General features: G+C 53.4%; 1 protein-coding gene across 5 annotated transcripts; it reads left to right on the top strand.

The window, feature by feature from the left end:
* The first annotated feature begins 1,383 nt into the window (after positions 1–1,383).
* Adamtsl4 (ADAMTS like 4) lies at positions 1,384–13,728 on the top strand. 5 transcript variants are annotated; one of them, XM_074048185.1, is made up of 19 exons: positions 1,384–1,517; positions 1,965–2,081; positions 3,836–3,933; positions 4,130–4,187; positions 4,532–4,872; positions 5,027–5,729; positions 5,977–6,079; positions 8,282–8,418; positions 8,965–9,169; positions 9,431–9,603; positions 9,694–9,796; positions 9,886–10,071; positions 10,237–10,366; positions 10,644–10,848; positions 11,347–11,523; positions 11,853–12,059; positions 12,159–12,338; positions 12,623–12,767; positions 12,915–13,728. In XM_074048185.1, exons 3-19 carry the CDS (start codon positions 3,914–3,916, stop codon positions 13,049–13,051), a joined length of 3,210 nt encoding a protein of 1,069 aa, XP_073904286.1. In that variant the 5' UTR covers positions 1,384–1,517; positions 1,965–2,081; positions 3,836–3,913; the 3' UTR covers positions 13,052–13,728. The 5 variants fall into 5 exon arrangements, 4 of the variants coding, with proteins under 4 accessions (XP_073904286.1, XP_073904285.1, XP_073904284.1 ...); XM_074048184.1 differs by having other exon boundaries at positions 1,395–1,517; positions 1,904–2,081; XR_012438945.1 differs by lacking the exon at positions 1,965–2,081 and having other exon boundaries at positions 1,406–1,517; positions 11,853–12,037; positions 12,915–13,055.
* The last annotated feature ends 5,929 nt before the right edge of the window (positions 13,729–19,657 follow it).

Here is a 19,657-nt window from a genome sequence, read left to right as displayed (position 1 = left end):
TAGGCAAAGGGGCTTCCCCTCCAATCCAGCACTATAAATATGCCTCTGGGTTAGGACAGAGTGTCACCAGAAGTCCCCAGATAAACCACCCCTCCTGAGAGGGGACATTAACCCATTGTCTTCACCAAGCTCCTAAAGAGCTAGTGACCACGCAGGGAGGATGTTTTAAGGAGAGGAACCAAGGGAAAACTGACCCAAGGCCAGGTTGTGCTGTGCTTTGCATTTTAAAGTTTTGGGTTTTTGGGTTTTTTTTTTAGTGTTTTGTCAATATTTTTTAATATTTACTTATATACATACATACATACATATATATATATATAACATATTTTGATCAAATTCACCCCTCATATATTGTTTATTTTAACATAACTAATAGCTTGATAATGCTTGTGGTTAAAAAATTCAAACAGGCTGGGGGCATGGCTCAAGTGATAGAGCGCTTGGCTAGCAGCACAAGGCCCTGAGTTCAAACCCCAGTACCACAAAAAAAAAAAATCAAATTCAAACAATATATAAACATAAAGAAGGAAAAGCAAAAGGCTTTTTCATCCCTCCTCCACTCCTGCCCCACCCCCACCAGATGTCGCCAACACTACTGAGTATGGGTGCATTCTTCGAAATACAAATGAATAGACATCACCAAACATTGGATACATCGGATTATCCCATTTTACATATGAGGAAACTGAAGCACAGAGAGGTTGAAATCTCATAGAAGACCACAGAGCCGACAAGTGCTCGGGTTGAAATTCGAATCCAAATCAGTCTGACTCATAAATCAGCATGCATTCTCCCGCCATCTCCCGGGTGTAAAATTTTATGGATGAACAATCCGAGGCTCACAGAGGTCCCCAACAATCAAAACCACATGGTTCGTTGTCTAACATGGGACAGGCAGAGGTGAATGGGCATGCAGGGAAGCCTGCGTGGAGGAGGGGACCTTGGCCGGTGCCAATCTGTGGTCGCAATCTGAGATCGCCTGTCTGTTGAACAGGCCCCGGTTCTGGGGTCCGTGGCTCGCCCAAGTCACTCGGGTACACGCGCCACGGGAGGCCGCTTACCCTGGGCAGGCGGAGTGCGCACACCGCCCACACAGAATTAGTCTGGAGACCTGGGGTGATGGGGTCCCCAGCCCCAGCCTGGGCGCAAGGCAGTGCCCGGGAGCGACGTCCGTCCAAGCTAGTAGGGGCTGTCTCGGCTCCTCACCGTCTAGCCGTCGGGGGGCGCCCGGCACCAAGGGGCGGCCGCTGCTCGCCGCCCGGGAGTGAGTGACCGAGGCGGGCGGGAGCGGTGGGGTCCCCGATCTCCACCCCGGGCGGCCGAGGGGCGCGGGCCCGGGCGCGTGGCGGGCGGCGGGCGGGGCGCCGGCGGGGCGGGGGCGGGGGCGGAGCCGCGGCTGGAGGCGCCCGTGTCCCGAGCCCGGCGCAGGGGCCGGAGTGGCCGCCGCCGAGCCAGCCTGCCTCGAGAGAGCGCCCGGGCGCCTACGGGTCCGCAGACCGCCGGGGCGCGCAGAGCAGGTAGAGCCCAGCCCCGACCCCGGCCCGCAGCTCCTCCCACCGTCCCGTTATCCGACCGCCATCCGCGAGCTGCGCGGGGCGCCCGCCTAGACCCCGGCCCCAGCTCTGATGGTCTCAGAAGACATCCAGCCCATGGGGTTGAATTCCTGGGGAGGGGGTCTGATCCCCTGGAACTCTGGTCCCATCACCCGGGCCGGGGAACGAGCCCAAATTCCTACTAAGTCACATAGTGAAGTTGGAAAACATACCCAAGACCTCCCTGCATGCGCTGGCGCCTCCTGCCCTCCTCTAGGAGGGTGCCTTTTGAGGACGCATGTCCCCAAGTCGCTCCTGGCATTGAGGGGTAGAATCGCTGGGAGGGATGCAGGTGAGTGCCCTTGACACAGCTCAGCCTGATGGTGGGAGATGGTGACGGAAAAGAAAGACACCTGTTGGGATGGACAACAGGACCCAGGAGAGGAGGACACCATGAGGATCAAGGAATTCTGACCCAGACAGGGACTCTCCACCAGCCCAGACCATACTATCCAGCCCCCTTCCCCAGCAATGACCCATTTCCCAGAGGTGAGTCCCTGGAGGTGAAGGGGTTAGCTCTGTCCAGGTCGCTTTCCTTGATCTTCACTGGCCAGAGTGGGGAGGTGTGACCAGGAGAGCCAGGGTTTGTCCTGACCAGGGTCCAGCCTAGCACCAGAATGACCATTTCTGACCTCTCCTTTCCTCACCCTGGGCAGTGAGAGACTCCAGATGGGGGGCATGAAACTGGGCAAAAATTACACTATGTATCAGTTTGTGCAGAGGATGGGGTATCGGTCCCCTGCCCAGCTGTGCAGGGGAGGGGAGGGTGGGACTTTTCCAGAGAGGGAGCCAGGCCTGGCCCAGGCCCCAGGAGCTCACGTCACCCCCACCCCTCACTTCTCCAGGGAACTGCCAAAGCCAAACCCAGCTCAGGGCAGGATTATGTGTACTGGGTAGACACGAGAGGCCGCAGGACTGGACCTGGGGTGGCAGAGGGAGTGGAGAGGGGACCAGCATTAGGGAAGGGGCAGGCGGTGACAAATCACCCCATCTTTCCTTCCCTCTAGCCTCAAGTGACGGGCAGAGGGCTGAAGGGTGGGGTGGAATGTGGGTTACTCTCCCCAGCCTGGCTCCCCCTCCCATCAGGGCAGAGTTGCTGACCTCAGTGACCCACCAGCCAGAGGAGAGAGGTCACTCGCAGCCCCCTCCCCAACCCAAGCAGCTGAGGTGACCTCACAGCTAGGTCAACCACTTTGATCCCTCCCTCAGCTTCCCAAGTCCTGAGGTCCCAGAGAGGGAGATGGGGCACTATTGACCCCTCCAAGCACATTCCTAGCCCTCCCTCTGTCGTTTTCCTGCCCTTGGGCTGGCCCACATTGCAAACGCTCCTTGGATTCTTCTCTTGGTGCTGTTCGGATCCAACAGAAACAGTGGTTTTTTTCCTGGAAAGCAGAACTAAGCCAGGATGAGGAGTGGGGGTGGGGAGGGCTCAAAGAGAAGGAAGGGGCTGGAGGACAGGGGGTAGGGAGAGCTTCAAGACCACCCCCCCAGTGTTCAAAGCTAGACTTCAGGATGGACTTCCCAGGATTCCAGAATGAGGGGCCTGGGGAGCAGAAGCAGATCTGGCTGCATCTCTCCTTCCCAGGTTCTCTCAGCCATTTTAGCTGTGCATGGGAAGAAAAAAAATTTTTTTTAAGAAAAAAAAAAAAAAGAGAAATGAAATAAGTCCCCACTGAGTCAATCCCTGATGGATGCTGCCACCTGAGGGAGGTTAAGTCACCTGCTTCTTCTCTAGAGATGAAGCCATCGACCCGCTTATTCCTTGGTCAAAAAGCAGCAGAGATGTGCCTGCCTCTTGGTGCCACAAGCTACGAAGGGAGAGAGGAAACATGGCTGGGGAAAGGGCTGGTTCCTGAAAGCCCAAGGAGCCTTCTTGTCCACCCCTCAGAACAGGTGTCAGGCATAGCCTCACCTGAGCCTCCCTTCTTAACTTCCGGGGTGCTCTGTGAGAGCAGGAGTGGGGGCCAAATGAAAACCCCAAGAAAGTACTGCTTGTGTGCCTGAGCTGAGCAGCCCCTCCTCAGGACTGAGGAAGGACTGAGAGGTCCCTAGAGAGCCAAGGGGAGGGGACTACACTGTGAGTTGAGAGGCTGAGGTCAGACCCCCACCCTCTTGTCTCAGCAGATGACAAAGACAGCGTTCCTTCCAGCTCCCGCCATCCTGTCAGAGCTGTCTTTCTGGGGAACCATCTCTCCCAGCCCCCCAGCTTTCTGAAGGTAACCACCAGGCTTCTGTCCCTGCAGGACCTCCACGTCCAGATGGCTGAGTAGCGTTCTCTATTGGTCCCCTCCTCTCTGGCCCAGGGGCAGTCAAGGGCAGAGATGGAGAAGTGGGCAGGCAGGTAAGAGGAGGGCTTGTGGGGTAGAGGGACATCTCTGTCCCCGGTGGAGAGGGAAATGATGACTGGGAGGGGCCGGGAAGAAACTTCTGCTTTCTGAGAAGCTGGCAGTCAGGATGTGGGGAGCCTGGTGGGGGCAGGGTGGGGGGGGGTCGGTATACCTCTGGCCCCTTCTGACTCCCCTGCCTTTGGTTTGCAGGCCCAGTCTGTGTGTGCTGCTGCTTCTGTCCCTTCCCCAGCTCTGCTTGGATCAGGAGGTGAGACCCTAGCAAGTGACCAGCTACTGCGCTGTCTGGGATCCTTCAGTCACCACCACCACCACCACCACCACCACCACCACCACCACCACTCAACACCTCTCCATTTCTCTCAGCTCTGCAAAGCCATGGCCCCTTTCACCTACGCTTGGCCCACCCAGCCTCCCCTGCCAATCCCCTAACTCCTTGTCACATAACCGGAAGAAAGCCAGGTTCTAGTCCTACCTCTACTACTGAATGTGACCTTGGCCTGGTAAAACTTCTTGAGGCCTGAACTAGACAGATCCTCTGCACAGTACCTCCTCAGATCGCTCTAATTTTGTCTGACCGTTTTCTCTATGTAGGTGTTGTCTGGATATTCTCTTCAGACACCCCCAGAGGAGGGCCAGGTCCCTGAGGGTGCCTGGGGACACTGGGACCAGTGGGCCTCTTGCTCCCAGCCCTGTGGGGTGGGGGTGCAGCGCAGAAGCCGGACATGTCAACTTCGCCCGGACTTGTCCCCCCTGCTCCGACCCCCAAGACATCCAGAAGCCCTCCGCTCAGGGGGTCAGGGCCCCAGGCCCCAGACTTCCCGAGAAGCCCATCCCCTGTACAGGCCACAGCCTCAGGGAAGGGGTGGGCCACTTCAGGGTCCTGCTTCCCAGCCAAGGAGAGAGGAGCCCCAGGAGACTCAAGGAACCCGGAGGTGAGGCTCTGAGGGGAGGGGTGGCCCTCGGTGAAGAAAAGAGCATCAAAGGGCACTACAGCTTGGGAGGCTGATCTTTGGTGCCGGGAAGTTGATAGGGAGACAGGATCAGAGACAGCCAGATCTCTAACCCTATGTTGCAATGCCTTCTCAGGTCCCGGGTTCGAGACCCCATCAAGCCAGGAATGTTTGGTTATGGGAGAGTGCCCTTTGCCTTGCCGCTGCATCGGAGTCGCAGGCATCCCCGAAGGCTGCCTGGGTCTGAGCTCCCCAAGACCTCTTCTGGTGGGGAACGGACCCTTCCATCCCAGACTCCAAGAGCAGAGATATTCTCTGCAAACCATGGCCCCCAAACTCAGCTCCTTCCTACAGAACTGTCTGTCCATCCCCCATCCCTCCCAGCAGAGCCCCCACAACCTGAAACTGCTCAGACAGGGGTGTCCCACAGATCCAGTCCTGCCCCCACACAGCCCCAGCCCAGAGCCCAGGCCTCTGGCAGGAGGCCCAGTTCACCCACCTCTTCACCAGGAGAAAGTGGCTCCTTCCATGAGTCCCCTCAGCCAAGAATGCCAACTTCCTGGGGTAGAGCCAGTCCCCAGGTAGCAGGGAGACGCCCAGAGCCTTTTCCTTCTGTCTCTTGGAGCCACAGCCGAGGCCAGCAGAGCCAAGGGCTCTGGAGACCTGGGGGCCATCCTCACAGGTCTGTTGTGGAGCCTGCCCCTCACCACCCAGAAGGCTGGTTGCCTCTGCTGAGTTCCGGTCCCCACTCCAGCTCCCTCTGGAGCCTCTTTGCTCCCAGTAGCCTTGTCCCAAAATGCTCTGGGGAGAGTGAGCAGCTGAGAGCCTGCAGCCAAGGGGTGAGTTCTTCCCTGGGCCGCCCCTTCCTGGCCCAGACTTCAGTTCTACTCCCTGACACTGAGTCTGGGTCCTCAGTCTGTTGGACCACGACCTGAGGGAGAAGGGCCCTGGCATCTGACCTCAGGGTGGGGGGCCTTGGAGCTCTTCCACAGAGCTGAGCGTCCCCCCACCCCCGCTCCCCATATCCAGCCTGGCCTACACCCTGCTTTTCTTCCCCAGCTCTGACTTTTGCATTCCCCTCTTCAGCCCTGCCCCCCTGAGCAGCCAGACCCCCGGGCCCTGCAGTGTGCAGCTTTTAACTCCCAGGAATTCATGGGCCAGCTGTACCAGTGGGAGCCCTTCACTGAAGGTGAGGTTTCTAGTCTACCTCCCTACCCCTGCCCATGGGGGTGGCTAGGGATTGGGCGTGACAGGAAGAAGGAGACACCTGCTCATTCAGTCCTGGAGTTTTCTGTCCTCTGTTTCTCTATGTCAGCCCTTCTCTTCCTCTTCCATGTCATACTTCCCTTTTTTTTTTTTTTTTGATAGAACTGTGGTTTGAACTCAGGACTTCATGCTTGCAAAGCAGGCCCTCTACTGCTTGAGCCACACCTCCAGTCCATTTTGCTCTGGTTATTTTGGAGATGGGGTCTTGCAAACTATTTGCCCAGTCTGGCCTAAAACTTGATATTCTTGATCTCAGCTTCCAAGCAGCTAGGATAATAGGCATGAGCCACCATACCCGGCTCATACTTTCTTTTTTTCCCTTTATTGTGGTGCTCGTACTTTCTTTCTTACTCTCCAGGTTGGGCCAAAAGACTTAGCACAGGCCTGGAAAGAGGAGGGGCTTTCAGATGGGGGCTTTCAGATGGTGGGAACAGCCTGGTGGGACAGTCAGGCTGGGAACGGAGGTGTCCAGAGATGCCTTTGACTGGTTTCCTCTAGGAGGATGTCTATCCCAGGAGGTGGGTTGGCTATGACTGGAAATATCCTGTCCAGTGGTAACAGTGGAGAGGGTGTGCCATGGATCCTTGGTGGTATCACATTATTTGTTCCCAAGTTACCTCCACTTGATTTTTGGCCTAAGTCAACTTGACACCAAGACAAACGCTCAGGAGCTGTAAAGTCACATAATCACAGGTGTCAGAAACATTCTTGAGATAGGATAGGGTGGAAAAATGAGACCTGTTGAAACTATTCCAGGGGTGAGGAGAGGGGATAAAGGAGGATGATGGAGGGGTGAATTCAACTGTGATATGTTGTAAGAATTTTTTTAGATGTCACAATGTACTCTAAGTACAACAATAATATGATTTAAAAAAAAAAGAAATTCTTGAGTAGCTTGGTGTGGTAGCACACGTGTGTAATCTCAGCACTTGTGAGGCTGAAGCAGGAGGATTGAGAGTTCAAGGCCAGCCTGAGCTACATAGCCAGACCCTGTCTCAAAACAACAATGACAGCACCAAAAAAAACCTCATTCTTCATGGTACAGTGGTACATGCCTGTAGTTCTAACTACTCAGAAACTGAGGTGGGAAGATCTCTTGAGCTGGTCAGGAGACTAGCTTGGGCATCACAGCATGAATTCTATCTCAAAACAACAACAACAATAAAAAACCCAGCCAGGTGCCAGTGGCTCACTCCTGTAATAGCTATTTGAGAGGCTGAGATCACAAGGGGCAAGGTTCAAGCCAGCTTGGCAAGCAGTTCTTGAGAACCTATCTCCAAAATAACCAGAGTAAAATGGAGTGGAGGTGTGGCTCAAACAGTAGAGTGCCTCCTTTGTGAGCACAAAGGAAAAACAAAACAGAAAAAAAGCTGGGCTTGGTGGTGCACACCAGCCCAGCTAGAGTAGAAAACATAAAATAGCATGAACATAGGCCAGGCTGGACAAAAGTGAGACCCTATCTCCAAAATAACCTTTTTTTTTTTTTTTGGCAGCACTAGGGTTTCAACTCAGGGCCTCACATTTGCTAGACAGATGTTCTTACTGCTTGAACCACATTGCCAGCCCTTTGTGATGGGTTTATTTGAGATAGGGTCTCTGTTTGCCTGGGTTGGTTTCAAACCTTGATCCTCTTGATCTCTTCCTCCTGAGTAGCTAGTATTACAGGAGCCAGCAGCCGGCTCTCCAAAATAACAAGAACAACAACAACAAAAAAGGGCCCCATGACTCAAGAGGTATAGCATCTGTCTAGCAAGCATAAAGCCCTGAGTTCAAATCCCAGTATCACCAAAACAAAAAACAGTTTAAAAAGAACAGCTAGACATTGTGGTACACGTCTTAACCCCAGCACCCAGAAGGCTGAAGCAGGAAGATCATGAATTTGAGGCCAGCCTGGGGTACATCTCAAGTTCTAGGCCAGCCTTGGCTATATATCTTAAAACAATAATAAAATTCTTCTTGGCTCAGTGACCTCTATGGACTTGAAGGGAAATTGGCAGGTACCCTTCATCCACAGCAACTTCGGCAGCCTCAGCATGTCCCACAGCAGCTGTCTGGGACCTGGGGCTTTTCCCAGTTACCACCCTGCCAGGGACCCCAGCTAACCACTTTCTCCCTTGTCTCTTAGTTCAGGGGTCCCAACGCTGTGAACTGAACTGCCGCCCCCATGGCTTCCGCTTCTATGTCCGTCACACCGAAAAGGTCCAGGATGGAACCCTGTGCCAGCCCGGAGCCCCCGACATTTGTGTGGCTGGACGCTGTCTGGTGAGGAACAGCAGGGTGCATGTGTGTGCAACACACACACACACACACACACACACACACACACACACACACAGAGTCTCTAAGTAATTACAATAAAACACCAAATAGGCCAGGCACTGGTGGCTCACGCTTGTAATCCTAGCTACTCATGAGGCAGAGATCAGGAGGATCTTGGTTCAAAGCCACATAGTTCAAGAGACCCTGTCTCAAAAAAAAAAAAAAAAAATCACAAAGAAGGGCTGGTGGAGTGGCTCAAGGTATAGGCCCTGAGTTCAAATTCCAGTACCACATTAAAAAAACAAAACAAAACAAAAAAAACACCAAACAGACTGAGATAGTCATGGAGAAAGTTCTCCCCTGCCAAGCCAAACTGGGAGGATCCCCCCAGGATCCTGTACACAGGAACGCCTGGCTGGGAATGGTGGGCTCTTGCCTGCAGCACAAAGAGAAGACAGGTGCTTAGCTGAGGGTCTAGAGTAGACCAGGGTGGGATGTGAGGTGGTACCTGGCTTCCTTGTGGCCCCTGCCTCACCTCACTCTCCTCAGCGCCCTGGCTGTGATGGAATCCTTGGCTCTGGCAGGCGACCAGATGGCTGTGGAGTTTGTGGAGGTGATGATTCTACCTGTCGCCTCATTTCTGGGAACCTCACGGACCGAGGGGGTCCCTTGGGCTATCAGAAGATCCTGTGGATTCCAGCTGGAGCCCTCCGGCTCCAGATTGCTCAACTCCGGCCCAGCTCCAATTACCTTGGTGAGCACCCCGGATTGGATTCCTGGTCCTTAAGTCCTGTTCCACTCCGGGTCTCTTTGTTCTACCCTCCACACTCCACTGAGCACATCAAAAAGCCACACAGGGAGAAATGGACGGCCTTCTCCCTCCCCTTGTGGAGAGGTAGAGGAAGGTGAGATGACGGGGTATCTTAGGCTCTGGGTGGGATGTTCCACAGGTTTGGGAATTGATGGGAAGGTGGACAGTATGACCAGCCTCTGACTTCTGGATCTCTCCCTCCAGCACTTCGAGGCCCTGGGGGCCGCTCCATCATCAATGGGAACTGGGCCGTGGATCCCCCGGGGTCCTACACCGCTGGTGGGACGGTCTTTCAGTACAACCGTCCTCCTCGGGAGGAAGGCAAGGGGGAGAGTTTGTCAGCTGAAGGCCCCACCACCCACCCTGTGGATGTCTATGTGAGCCTGGGGCCCCCAGGAGGTTGACTGCTGGGCAAAGCCCTGCCCACCTAGTCACCTGACACACTCATTCCCTTATCTCCTCCCCAGATGATCTTTCAGGAGGACAACCCAGGTGTTTCTTATCAGTATGTCATCTCTTCACCTCCTCTGGTCCTCACTACAGTTCCCCCTGTCTCCCAACTTCAGCCTGGTACGTAGACCTGGAAAGAGTGGGAGGGAGAGGGCAGCTGCAAGGTGTTGAGGTGGCATCTGACCATCTGACCGTCTCCATACCCGCAGAGATGCTGAGGGGGGAGCCTCCACCGCCTCCAGTGCCCCGCCCAGCCCGGACCCCAGGCACCCTCCAACGTCAGGTGCGGATTCCCCAGATGCCTGCCCCATCCCCTATCAGGACAGCCCCAGAGTCTCCAGCTGGATACTGGAAACAAGTGGGGCACTCCGAGTGCTCAGCGTCCTGTGGGAAAGGTGAGACCTCTTGCCTGTGCTCGTGGCACCCTCAGCTGACATCTCCAGCCTGACTCTCCCGAGGATCCTGGATCCTGGGGTCACACCTTGACTCTATATCTGGAATTCCACTAAAATGGCTCTGAGCCATCCCACCTTCCCCGGTGGCCCTGTCATCCCTTTCAGGTGTTTGGCGCCCTGTGTTCCTCTGCGTTTCCCGTGAGTCAGGAGAGGAACTGGACGAACACAGCTGTGCTGTGGGTGCCAGACCCCCAGCCTCCCCTGAACCCTGCCACGGCCCTCCGTGCCCCCCATAGTGAGTATGGCCCACAAAGGGGAGTTATGGAACACAAAATTGCCCCTGGACTTGCTCCCTGCGCACAGGATCTTAGCTGGACTCTGCATTTGGTAACACAGGGAGACAATATTAGATTGGAAAGGTTGACATCCCATAGACAGCAGCCCGCTCCCCGACAGCCCAGACTCCAAATGCTAAACACAGCACTGTCCTCTGGGGGCCCCCAGCCCAGTGAACTTCCCCATTCTCCCATGTGGCAGCCCCGTCTCATCCCTCTTCCTGGCCCTGCCCACAGCTGGGACGCAGGTGAGTGGACATCCTGCAGCCGCTCCTGTGGCCCCGGCACCCAGCACCGCCAGCTGCACTGTCGGCAGGAGTTTGGAGGGGGTGGCTCATCCGTGCCTCCTGAGCGCTGTGGACATCTCCCCCGGCCCAACGTCACCCAGCTTTGCCAGTTGCGCCTCTGTGGCCATTGGGAGGTCACCTCTCCCTGGAGCCAGGTGAGTGGCACCTGGGCAAGGAGGACGCTTGAGGAGTGGACACCAAAGAACTAGAGCAGTGGTTGATCCACCTTCTTCATTAGCAGAAACTGTTTTACAAACAAGCTCTTATATGGAACCCCAATATGTGTCAGATAAGAGACTGAACCAGACTGGGTGCCTGTGGCTCACACCTGTAATCCTACTTGGGAGGCTGAGATTGGGAGGATTGTGGTTCGAGGCCAGTCCCAGGCAAACAGTTCACAAGACTCTGTCTCCAAAATAACCATAGGCTAATGGGCTGAAGGTGTGGCTCAAGTGATAGAGCACCTGCTTTGCAAGTGTGCAGTCCTGACTTCAAACCCCAGTTGAAAAAAGAGACTAAATGAGGGGTCCAGAGTCCCAAACTCAGCTTCCTCCTCAACCCATGAAACCGTGTAACTGCTGAGGTTGGATCAAAGGTTGATAGATCAGGAGGGTGGACAAAGTCTAGCTCCTCAGATTTCCCCTCCCATTCAGTGCTCTGTGCGGTGCGGTCGAGGCCAGAGGAGCCGGCAGGTCCGCTGTGTTGGAAACAGCGGTGATGAAGTGAGCAAGCAGGAGTGTGCTTCCGGCCCCCCCCAGCCCCCCAGCAGAGAGGCCTGTGACATGGGGCCCTGTACCACAGCCTGGTTCCACAGCGACTGGAGCTCCAAGGTGGGCCTCACACCCCCTTAGTCAAATCTAGTATCCCTGGGAGCACACCCAGGCCACCCTGTCACAGCCTTTCCAACACAGCTCAATGAACGTTTATTGAGTTACTTACTATGAGCTTCGCACGGGGAACTCAGAGATAAAGTGAGGAAAGCTTACATTCGGCTACGTAAGTTCGACATCAGCCATGTTTCCCCTCCCCGGCTGGTACCCCTAGGGCATTCTTGAACTGCCAGTATCAGGACCCAGGACACATCCAGCTTCCCCATCCCCGTCCCCTGTCCCAGTCACCAACAGCCTCCCTTCACCCAAGCCACTGTACTTCTCAACAGTGCTCAGCCGAGTGTGGGACAGGCATCCAGCGTCGTTCTGTGGTCTGCCTCGGGAGTGGGGAAAGCCTCAGGGAGGGCCAGGGGGAAGCAGGAGCAGGAACCAGTGAGCAGAGCTGTCCTCCAGGAAGCCGCCCCCCTGACATGCGAGCCTGCAGCCTGGGTCCCTGCGAGAGGACATGGCGCTGGTACACGGGGCCCTGGGGTGAGGTGAGCTGAGGGCCTGGAAGGGGGACAAGGAGGAGTGAGTCCTAGGGGGATTCAGCGTCGGTCATTGGAAGTGACCTCTCTCCCCCTTCTCCTACCCAGTGCTCCTCAGAATGTGGCTGGGGTACGCAGCGTAGAGATGTCATCTGCGTGTCCAAACTGGGGGCCGAGTTCAATGTCACTTCTCCTAGCAACTGTTCCCACCTGCCCAGGCCCCCTGCCCTGCAACCATGTCAGGGCCAGGCCTGCCAGGACCGGTGGTTTTCCACGCCCTGGAGTCCGGTGAGTGCCCGGCTCCCCTGCCCTGTCCTCTGCCCTGCTCAGCCTGGGCCTGCAGTGACGGGGGGCTTTTCTCACTATACCCCTCCAAGCCTTTCTGAGCCCCAGGACAAGTCCAGCAGAGGTTCCATCTTGCCCCACTTCCTGTAGACTTGGAGGACAGGTGGGCTCTCTCCATCTGGGTTTCATAATGCCCCTGGGTAATGTCCCACCTCTCAGAGAGGGAGGTGGTCATCTGGGCACCACAAAGATCTGACATGATAGTCATGACATCCATGTTTCCCCAGTGTTCCCACTCCTGCCAGGGAGGCACGCAGACCAGGGAGGTCCAGTGCCTGAGTGCCAACCAGACTCTCAGCGCCCGATGTCCTCCTCACCTAAGACCTGCCAGGAAACGACCTTGTAATAGCCAACCCTGCGGCCAGCGCCCTGGTAAAGTACCCCTCTCCCCAAAACCCAATAGCATGGAGTTAACTGTGTGCGTGGAGGCGAGAATGGACCAGTGGGAGCAGGCAACACACCTGCCAAGGGATGAATGTTAGCCATTGTCTTGTACCCACTGGCTTCCTCTGTCCCCAGATGATCAATGCAAGGACAGCTCTCCACATTGCCCCCTGGTGGTGCAGGCCCGGCTCTGCGTCTATCCGTACTACACAGCCACCTGCTGCCGTTCTTGCGCCCATGTCCTGAAGCCGTCCCCAGAGGAGCCTGCTTGAGCTGGGTCAAGGAGACCCTCTCCTGGTTTTCTCATGCCAGCATTGGTCACCCATCTATCAGCCCGCTCTGTATCCTGGCTCTCCAGCCTGTCCCAGTCTCACCAGGGATGTCCTCCAGGGTGACTGAGGGTGGCAAGGTGACTGACTGACAGTGACGACATGTCAAGACGTGTGGTTGTCTGTATTGTGGTGTGATAGTGTGCATACACATACACTGTGTGTGGTGTGTGCCCTCATATATGTGTATCACTTCCCAGAAAGCAGTTCTGCAGACAGAAGGACCGGGGAGGGGGCTGTACTTGTTTATCTGAGGCTTTTCCAAGCTGAGAGGAGAGCAAGGTTGCAGTTCTATACTAACCTGAGCTACTTAGAGTATGGTCTCCTCATCAATTCCAGCTTTGTGCCATCAGGTCTCACATCTTCTAAGCCACCTTTGTCGCTGATCTTTGTCTACCCTTACCTAGTCTCTCGATCCCTCTCTCCCTATAGCTAGGAATTACCTTACCCTTGAAAGAAGTACTGCCTCCCCAAAGCAGGGACCATCCGGGTAGAGGGTACAGAAGAGAAATGTGGGCATAAGACACCCTTGCCCCTGCCCCCACGTCACACCTCCTAAAGTGGTTCCCACCCCAGAACTAATTTATTTTTTATTAAAGATGATTGTGACAAATGAGAAACATGCTCTTCGTGATCCTTAATGGGAACCCAACAATTGGAACCACCTAAGAAGGTTAGCCTGTGGGGTGGGAGGGGTACAGCACTTAGTGTCCCACGAAAGAGTGTGGGTGGGGAAGGGTTATGGCACAGACCCAAAGCATCTGAGATCAAGAACCTGGGTCAGAGGAAGAGGAGCCTAGTCAACCCCAGTCCTGCAGTTTTGTCATTGGCCACTAGAGGTCACCATGTCTCCTAATTTAGGTGTATATTTGGGAGCTTTGGTCTCAAATTGAGGGAAACCACATGACTTGTGGTGGGTTTCTGGGGGAGACTCTGTCAAGTGTCTCGGAAGCTAGTAGTACCCTTTCCAATCCAGGGTATAGCTGAATGGCAGCTGGCTTTTGGGGTCATTTCTTGGTCTTTTTCTTTGCACTCTTGCCTCCCCCATCTTTTCTGCTGTTACCCGTTTCCCCGTTAAGCCCCTGGTTTACTGCTTTTCATGGGCGGGGAAAGGGGAGTGATTTCTGACCCCCCTCTCCTGTGCTCAGCGGAAAGGATTAGAGGAGAAGCTTGGCCTAGCTCTAGAGGACTTGGGGCAGGGTGAGGGAGGGGCCAGGGCAGTACTGGATGTTCTGCCAAAGGCACATTCTTCAGAGATGGCTCACTCTGGTCTCCTCCCTCTTTCCTCCTCCCTCCCCTATCCATTTCTTCTCCCAAGGTAAATAACTGGCTGGAGGTGATGTGAGAGGGAACAGCCTTTTCTTTCTCCCTGACCCCTGAAGTTCTGAGGACTGTTTGAATCTTTTAATTCTGGAAGCCAGACTTCCCAGGAAGAGGCAGTGCAATAGGATCAGATGCCCCTCCGCTGAAGACAGCCTCACCCCATTTCTCACTCTCCACCAGGCCATTAATAAATGGCCTGCAGGGCCTGGCACCTGTGGGTCCTGCCTGTAATCATAGCTGCTTGGAAGGCTAAGATCAGTAGGATCTTGGTTCAAGGCTACCCTGGCAAATCGTGAGACCTTGTTTCCAAAAACTAGCCCAAGCAAAATGGATTAGGGGTGGGCTCAAATGGCAGAGCTCCTGCTTTGTGAGTGCGGAAATCATGAGTTCAAACCCATCCCATCAAAACAAAAAACAAACAAAAAAACCCCAAAAAAACAACCAACCCCCCCCCACACACACACACAAAAACAGCTCAAATGTAACAGAAACAATGTAACTCAATGATTACTGTGAGCATTGTGAATGGCACCAGAGTTGCCTGAAGGGACAAGATTTCTCTACTCCAGCAGCCTCCCTCACCTGAGTTGGGACTCAGGCTTTCCTTGGGTGGAAGTGACTGAGAAGACAGACTGGACAGCAGCTATGGGAGAAGGGGAAGGGAAATGGAAATGACTTCAGCCCAGAGCTGGAGCAAGGAAAGGTGGGTACAGGAAGGTGCAGCCTTTAAAGAGATGTCAGACCCATTTCCCTCTCGGTGACCCTGTAAGGGGGAGTCTAAGATGTGGGAGACAAGGGTAATGGGGTCTGAGAAAGTCTGTAGATGCAAGAGGATGAAGGCAGAGGCACAGACTAAGGGAGGGGTGGCTGGGGTGGCTGAGGCCCTCCCAGCGATTCCTGGAAGCTGGACTGGGCGGAGTCCCCACTCAGCTGACTTCCTCAGTAGTGGTTAGGACTGTTGCTGGGCTGGTTTGGAGTTTGGTCTGCGCCTGAGAGCCAATCACAGGTGGAGAATGCAACTATATCCCCTAGGAGGGTTCCTCCAGACTCAGCACCTCCTTTCTCTGAGAGCCCAGGTCTCCCTCATAGCCTCCAGCTCCTGACTTCTCAGGTAGACTCTCATCTGGGGCTCACCCTCTTTTTCCTCTCATTTTAAAGCTAGGATTCAGTGCAGACCCTAAGGACTCTGTCCTCTGGTCACTGAGGTCAGTGTAGGGTCAATGTGGAAGTTCTCAGGAAGGGGAACCTGACCCCAAGCAACCCTTTTTCCTGGCCCCCTAGAGTGGGGGAGTGTGGCCAGACATCTCTTTGCTAACCTCTGAAACTCTTAGAGGGTCTAGGAGAGGAAGCTGCAACCCAAAGGGCAGAGAGATGTGGTGGAACCCCTAGTCTGAGTGCAATGGGGGCAGGGGGTTATTTAAGGAAGGACTCAAGAGGAACTGGAACCCTGGGAATTAGGATGGGGCAGGGTGGTGATAGGAACCTCTAGAGGCCCTGCACGAGAGATCAAGCATGCAGTAGGACTGCACATTGCTGAGGACGCCTCTCTTCTATTTGCTTGGGGAGGGGGTGTGGTTTTAGTATATAATTAAGGGTGAACTTGAGGTCTGAGAAGTTCAGCTGGGCCTGGGGCATGCATGGGTTCAGCCTCTAGAACCATAAAAAAAAAAGTTCAATTGGGTGGTATTCCTCTCCCCTCCCCCCCAGCATCCCTGGGGTAAACACCCACCCAATTTAAGCTGCAGCTTTTGGATTAAATTTAGCTCCTAGACTTCCCCAGCCCCCTAGGCCTCCCTTGTAAGCAGGTGCTCACAGCTGCAGGAGTGGGCCTGGTGGAGTTTCAGCAATGTCTTCACCTGCACTCATCCACAGTCAGCCTTTGTGGTGTAGCAGAGCGCAAGAATCAGGCTGCTGGTCTTAGGCATGTTGAGCCACCTCCTCTCAGGAGCCCTACACAAGAATTCGGGTTGAGGATCTCCACAGACAACTAGGAGGGTGGGATAGAGAACAAAGTGCAAGGAGCTGCTCCTCTCCAGATTCTCTTCAACCAGGTCCTCCTTCATCTCTTGCTCTCCCCTTCTCAGTTTTACAAATAGAGGTTTAATTTGAATTTAACACCCTCCCTCCCCCACCACAGTAAACTAACCAGAGCTGCCCTCTGTCTGCTGGAACCACGCAGCATCCTGCTAGGGTAGAGTATGACCGGGGAAAACAGGTGTGGTGGGGGTAGGGGTTCTCATCCCCCATCTGCTGAGCACCCCTCAAATCTACCAGCTCTGGTGCTACGAGGCAGCTGCGAGGGGAGAGGGGAGTGTAGAGCAGAGAGGGTTTATTTGTTACAGGCAGGTGATAAAGAGGTGAGAGAGGCACCTTCTTTCACAGGAAGTAGAAAATCTCAGGAAAGTACCGAAGCCTCAATCTATCAACAAGAGAAATAAACAGTTTGGGTTCACCTCAGTGTAGCTAGCACCAATCTCCAATCTGACTTTGGGGGGAAACCTCCAGAACAGCTTGTTTCAGAAGGGCTGAAGTCTGAAAGTGGGGAGGATTTGAGACAGGAATGTCCAAGGCTAGTCCAAAACATAAGACATGGCAATCAGTTCCTTGGGGACCATCAGCCACACCAGCTGAAGCTCTGCCTGCAGAGCAGGCAGAAATGAGACCACAGAGCTTCCTCTATGAGCACCAAAGAACTGTTTTGGGGAAGAACACTAAGTTAGAAGAGAAAGGTCCCATGTTGAGGCTATGTGTTACTCTGATGAGCCTGTTTGAGCTCATCAGAGACAGCTACACAGAACTTTGAGTGAAAGCTGGGCGCTGGCGGCTCATACCTGTAATCCTAGCTACTCAAGAGGCAAGAGATCAGGAGGATCTCAGTTCAAAGCCAACCAGGCAAATAGGTAAAAATACCTACCACAAAAAGGGTTGGTGGAATGACTCAAGGTGTAGGTAGGCCCTGAGTTCAAGCCCCAGTTACCACCAAAAAAAAAAAAAAAAAAACCCTGAGTGAAAAAGAAAAGCAGCTGGGGAAGGGAAGATAGATGACTCATAAAAGGGAGCAGATTGCATGCCTGGATACCTAGGCTAAAGGGCCAAGGCAGCCAGGGCTGGGCCCATGATGGGAAGTGCAGAGTCCATCTCTCCCTGGGATTAGTTTACCCTTTCTCTTCCATCTCTGCTTCTTGTTTGTTTTTGTTTTAGCTCTAGTGGAGGGTTGAGCAACATTTTTCACTACAGAACTAGATGGTAAGTATCTTAGGCTTTGCAGGCTGTCTGTTGCAACTACTCACCTCTGCATATTGCAGCACAGAAGCGCCACAGATGGAAGATAAGAAAACAAATAGGCAGGGCTGTATTCCAGTCAAACTTTATATAGACATTCACAAAGTTTAATTTCATATCATTTCAAGATGTCACAAAATAATTCTTTAGATTTTTATCAACAACTTAAAAAAGCAAAAACTATATTTGGCTTGCAGGCCATACAAAAACAGGAGGCAGGGTAGCCTTGGCAAAGCAGGTAGTTCCCGACCCCTGGGAGTTTTCCTATCTGGCTGAACTCCTCTATTCAAAAGTGTTGTTTGTGTTCCCTCCAGGGCTCCAAATAACAGCTGTAGAAACGTACACTGCAACATACTCTATTGATGTGATTTTTTTTTTCCAGTATTTTCGTTCACTGAATAATTACCAAGCTCTTCTGAAGACCGTTTTTCCTTAAAACTGAAAACAAGGGCTGTGGGGTATAGCTCTGTGGGAGAGCCTGTGTTTAGCATGCCCAAGGCCCAGGGTTTGATCCCTGCCACCAAAAATCAAACTGAAAATCAGCCAGCACATCATTTCAAAACACCTCTCCTCTCCCCTCTCTCTCTCTCTCTCTCACACACACACACAAAACCTCATTTCGACAGAAACAGAAAGTTGTTTCTTTGTTCTGTTTTTCTGTCTCATGAGGATGAGGGATTTCTGAGAAATGTCAAAACGTCACTTCCCACAGCCTAGTCTGCAGTTTTGTTTTCAATGAAAAGGAGGGAGGAAAGGGGCTTATTATTTAAACAAACAGTATTAATCCAAAACTTTACAAACTAAGAGAAACTCCCTATCCTTAGCTGTTCACCTGAAGTATGCACCTTTCTTTAGATCTGGGTTCTCAGGGTCAAAAGGAAATAAAGATATCCTCCTCTCAGGCAATTTCAGTAACAAAGCAGAGAAACCTAACAGCTGCTCCTCTGCAGGAGGCCAGCTGTCTCCCCTCCTCCCATTTCTACCATGGACACAGGATGAGTGCGAATTGTTCAGACAACCTAAGGAGTGGAGGTGTGAGCTGAGGAATGCATGATGGATCTGGGCATAGGAAATTCATAAATAAAATGCACAGGAATGCAATATTTTTTTGGGAAACCCCCTTTCTGCCCAATTTGAATATCCAAGTCATAACAAGCTCAGTAGGGAACACTGAATTTTTGGCAAAATTTCCAAAGCCAATTCCCCCTACTAGACAAGAAAAGTCCTTTTTAGGGGTCAGAACTGAAGGCGTTTCTTAAATTTTGGGGGGTTTTGGCGGTACTGGTGGTTTAACTCAGGGCTTCATGCTTTCTAGGCAGGCACTCTACCCACTTGAGCCACTCAGCCAGTCCTGAAGGCATTTCTTAATCAAAACAAAGTGTGGGAAACCAGGCCCAGTAGTGTGGCCTATGGTCTCAGGCCTGTGGAAAGCTGGGGCAGGAGAACCACTTGAGTCCAGGAGTTTGAGACCAGGCTGGGCAACACAGCGAGACCCTATCTCTAAATACATACGTATATACATACTTAAAAGTGGGGAGTTAAGACCAATCTCTCTCCTGAACTGTAAGACCCCAATGCTGTGGTCCATATTGCTATGTCCCCACGCCCCCCCCTTGAATAAAGTCTGACCTCTCCTCTTTAAAAAATGTAGTTGAAACTCCTCCAATCCAGGATGAAACCTAACATTTTTTCTTGTCTGCTTCCAGGGCTCTCTTTCTCAGCACACCTTGTCCCTGGCTAACTTGAATAAACACACACATGTGACCACAGGAAGGCGGGAAGAACACCAAGTGGGGGTGGTGAAATTCTGAATGGAATGCAGTTCCAGCCAGTTAGGGGGCCTGAGCGAGACCTCTGGCACAGGCTGTGGATTTATACCGCAAAGAAGCCAAAACAATGAGCTCATGGGCAAGAATGCAGCCTGTGGGGGAAGTCTGGGCGGCC

This window comes from Castor canadensis, chromosome 11 (assembly GCF_047511655.1).
Source record: "Castor canadensis chromosome 11, mCasCan1.hap1v2, whole genome shotgun sequence".
In the NCBI taxonomy this organism is placed as follows: domain Eukaryota; kingdom Metazoa; phylum Chordata; class Mammalia; order Rodentia; family Castoridae; genus Castor; species Castor canadensis.
The sequence above is the reverse complement of the archived record's forward strand: the minus strand, read 5'-3'. Positions and strand labels throughout refer to the sequence as shown.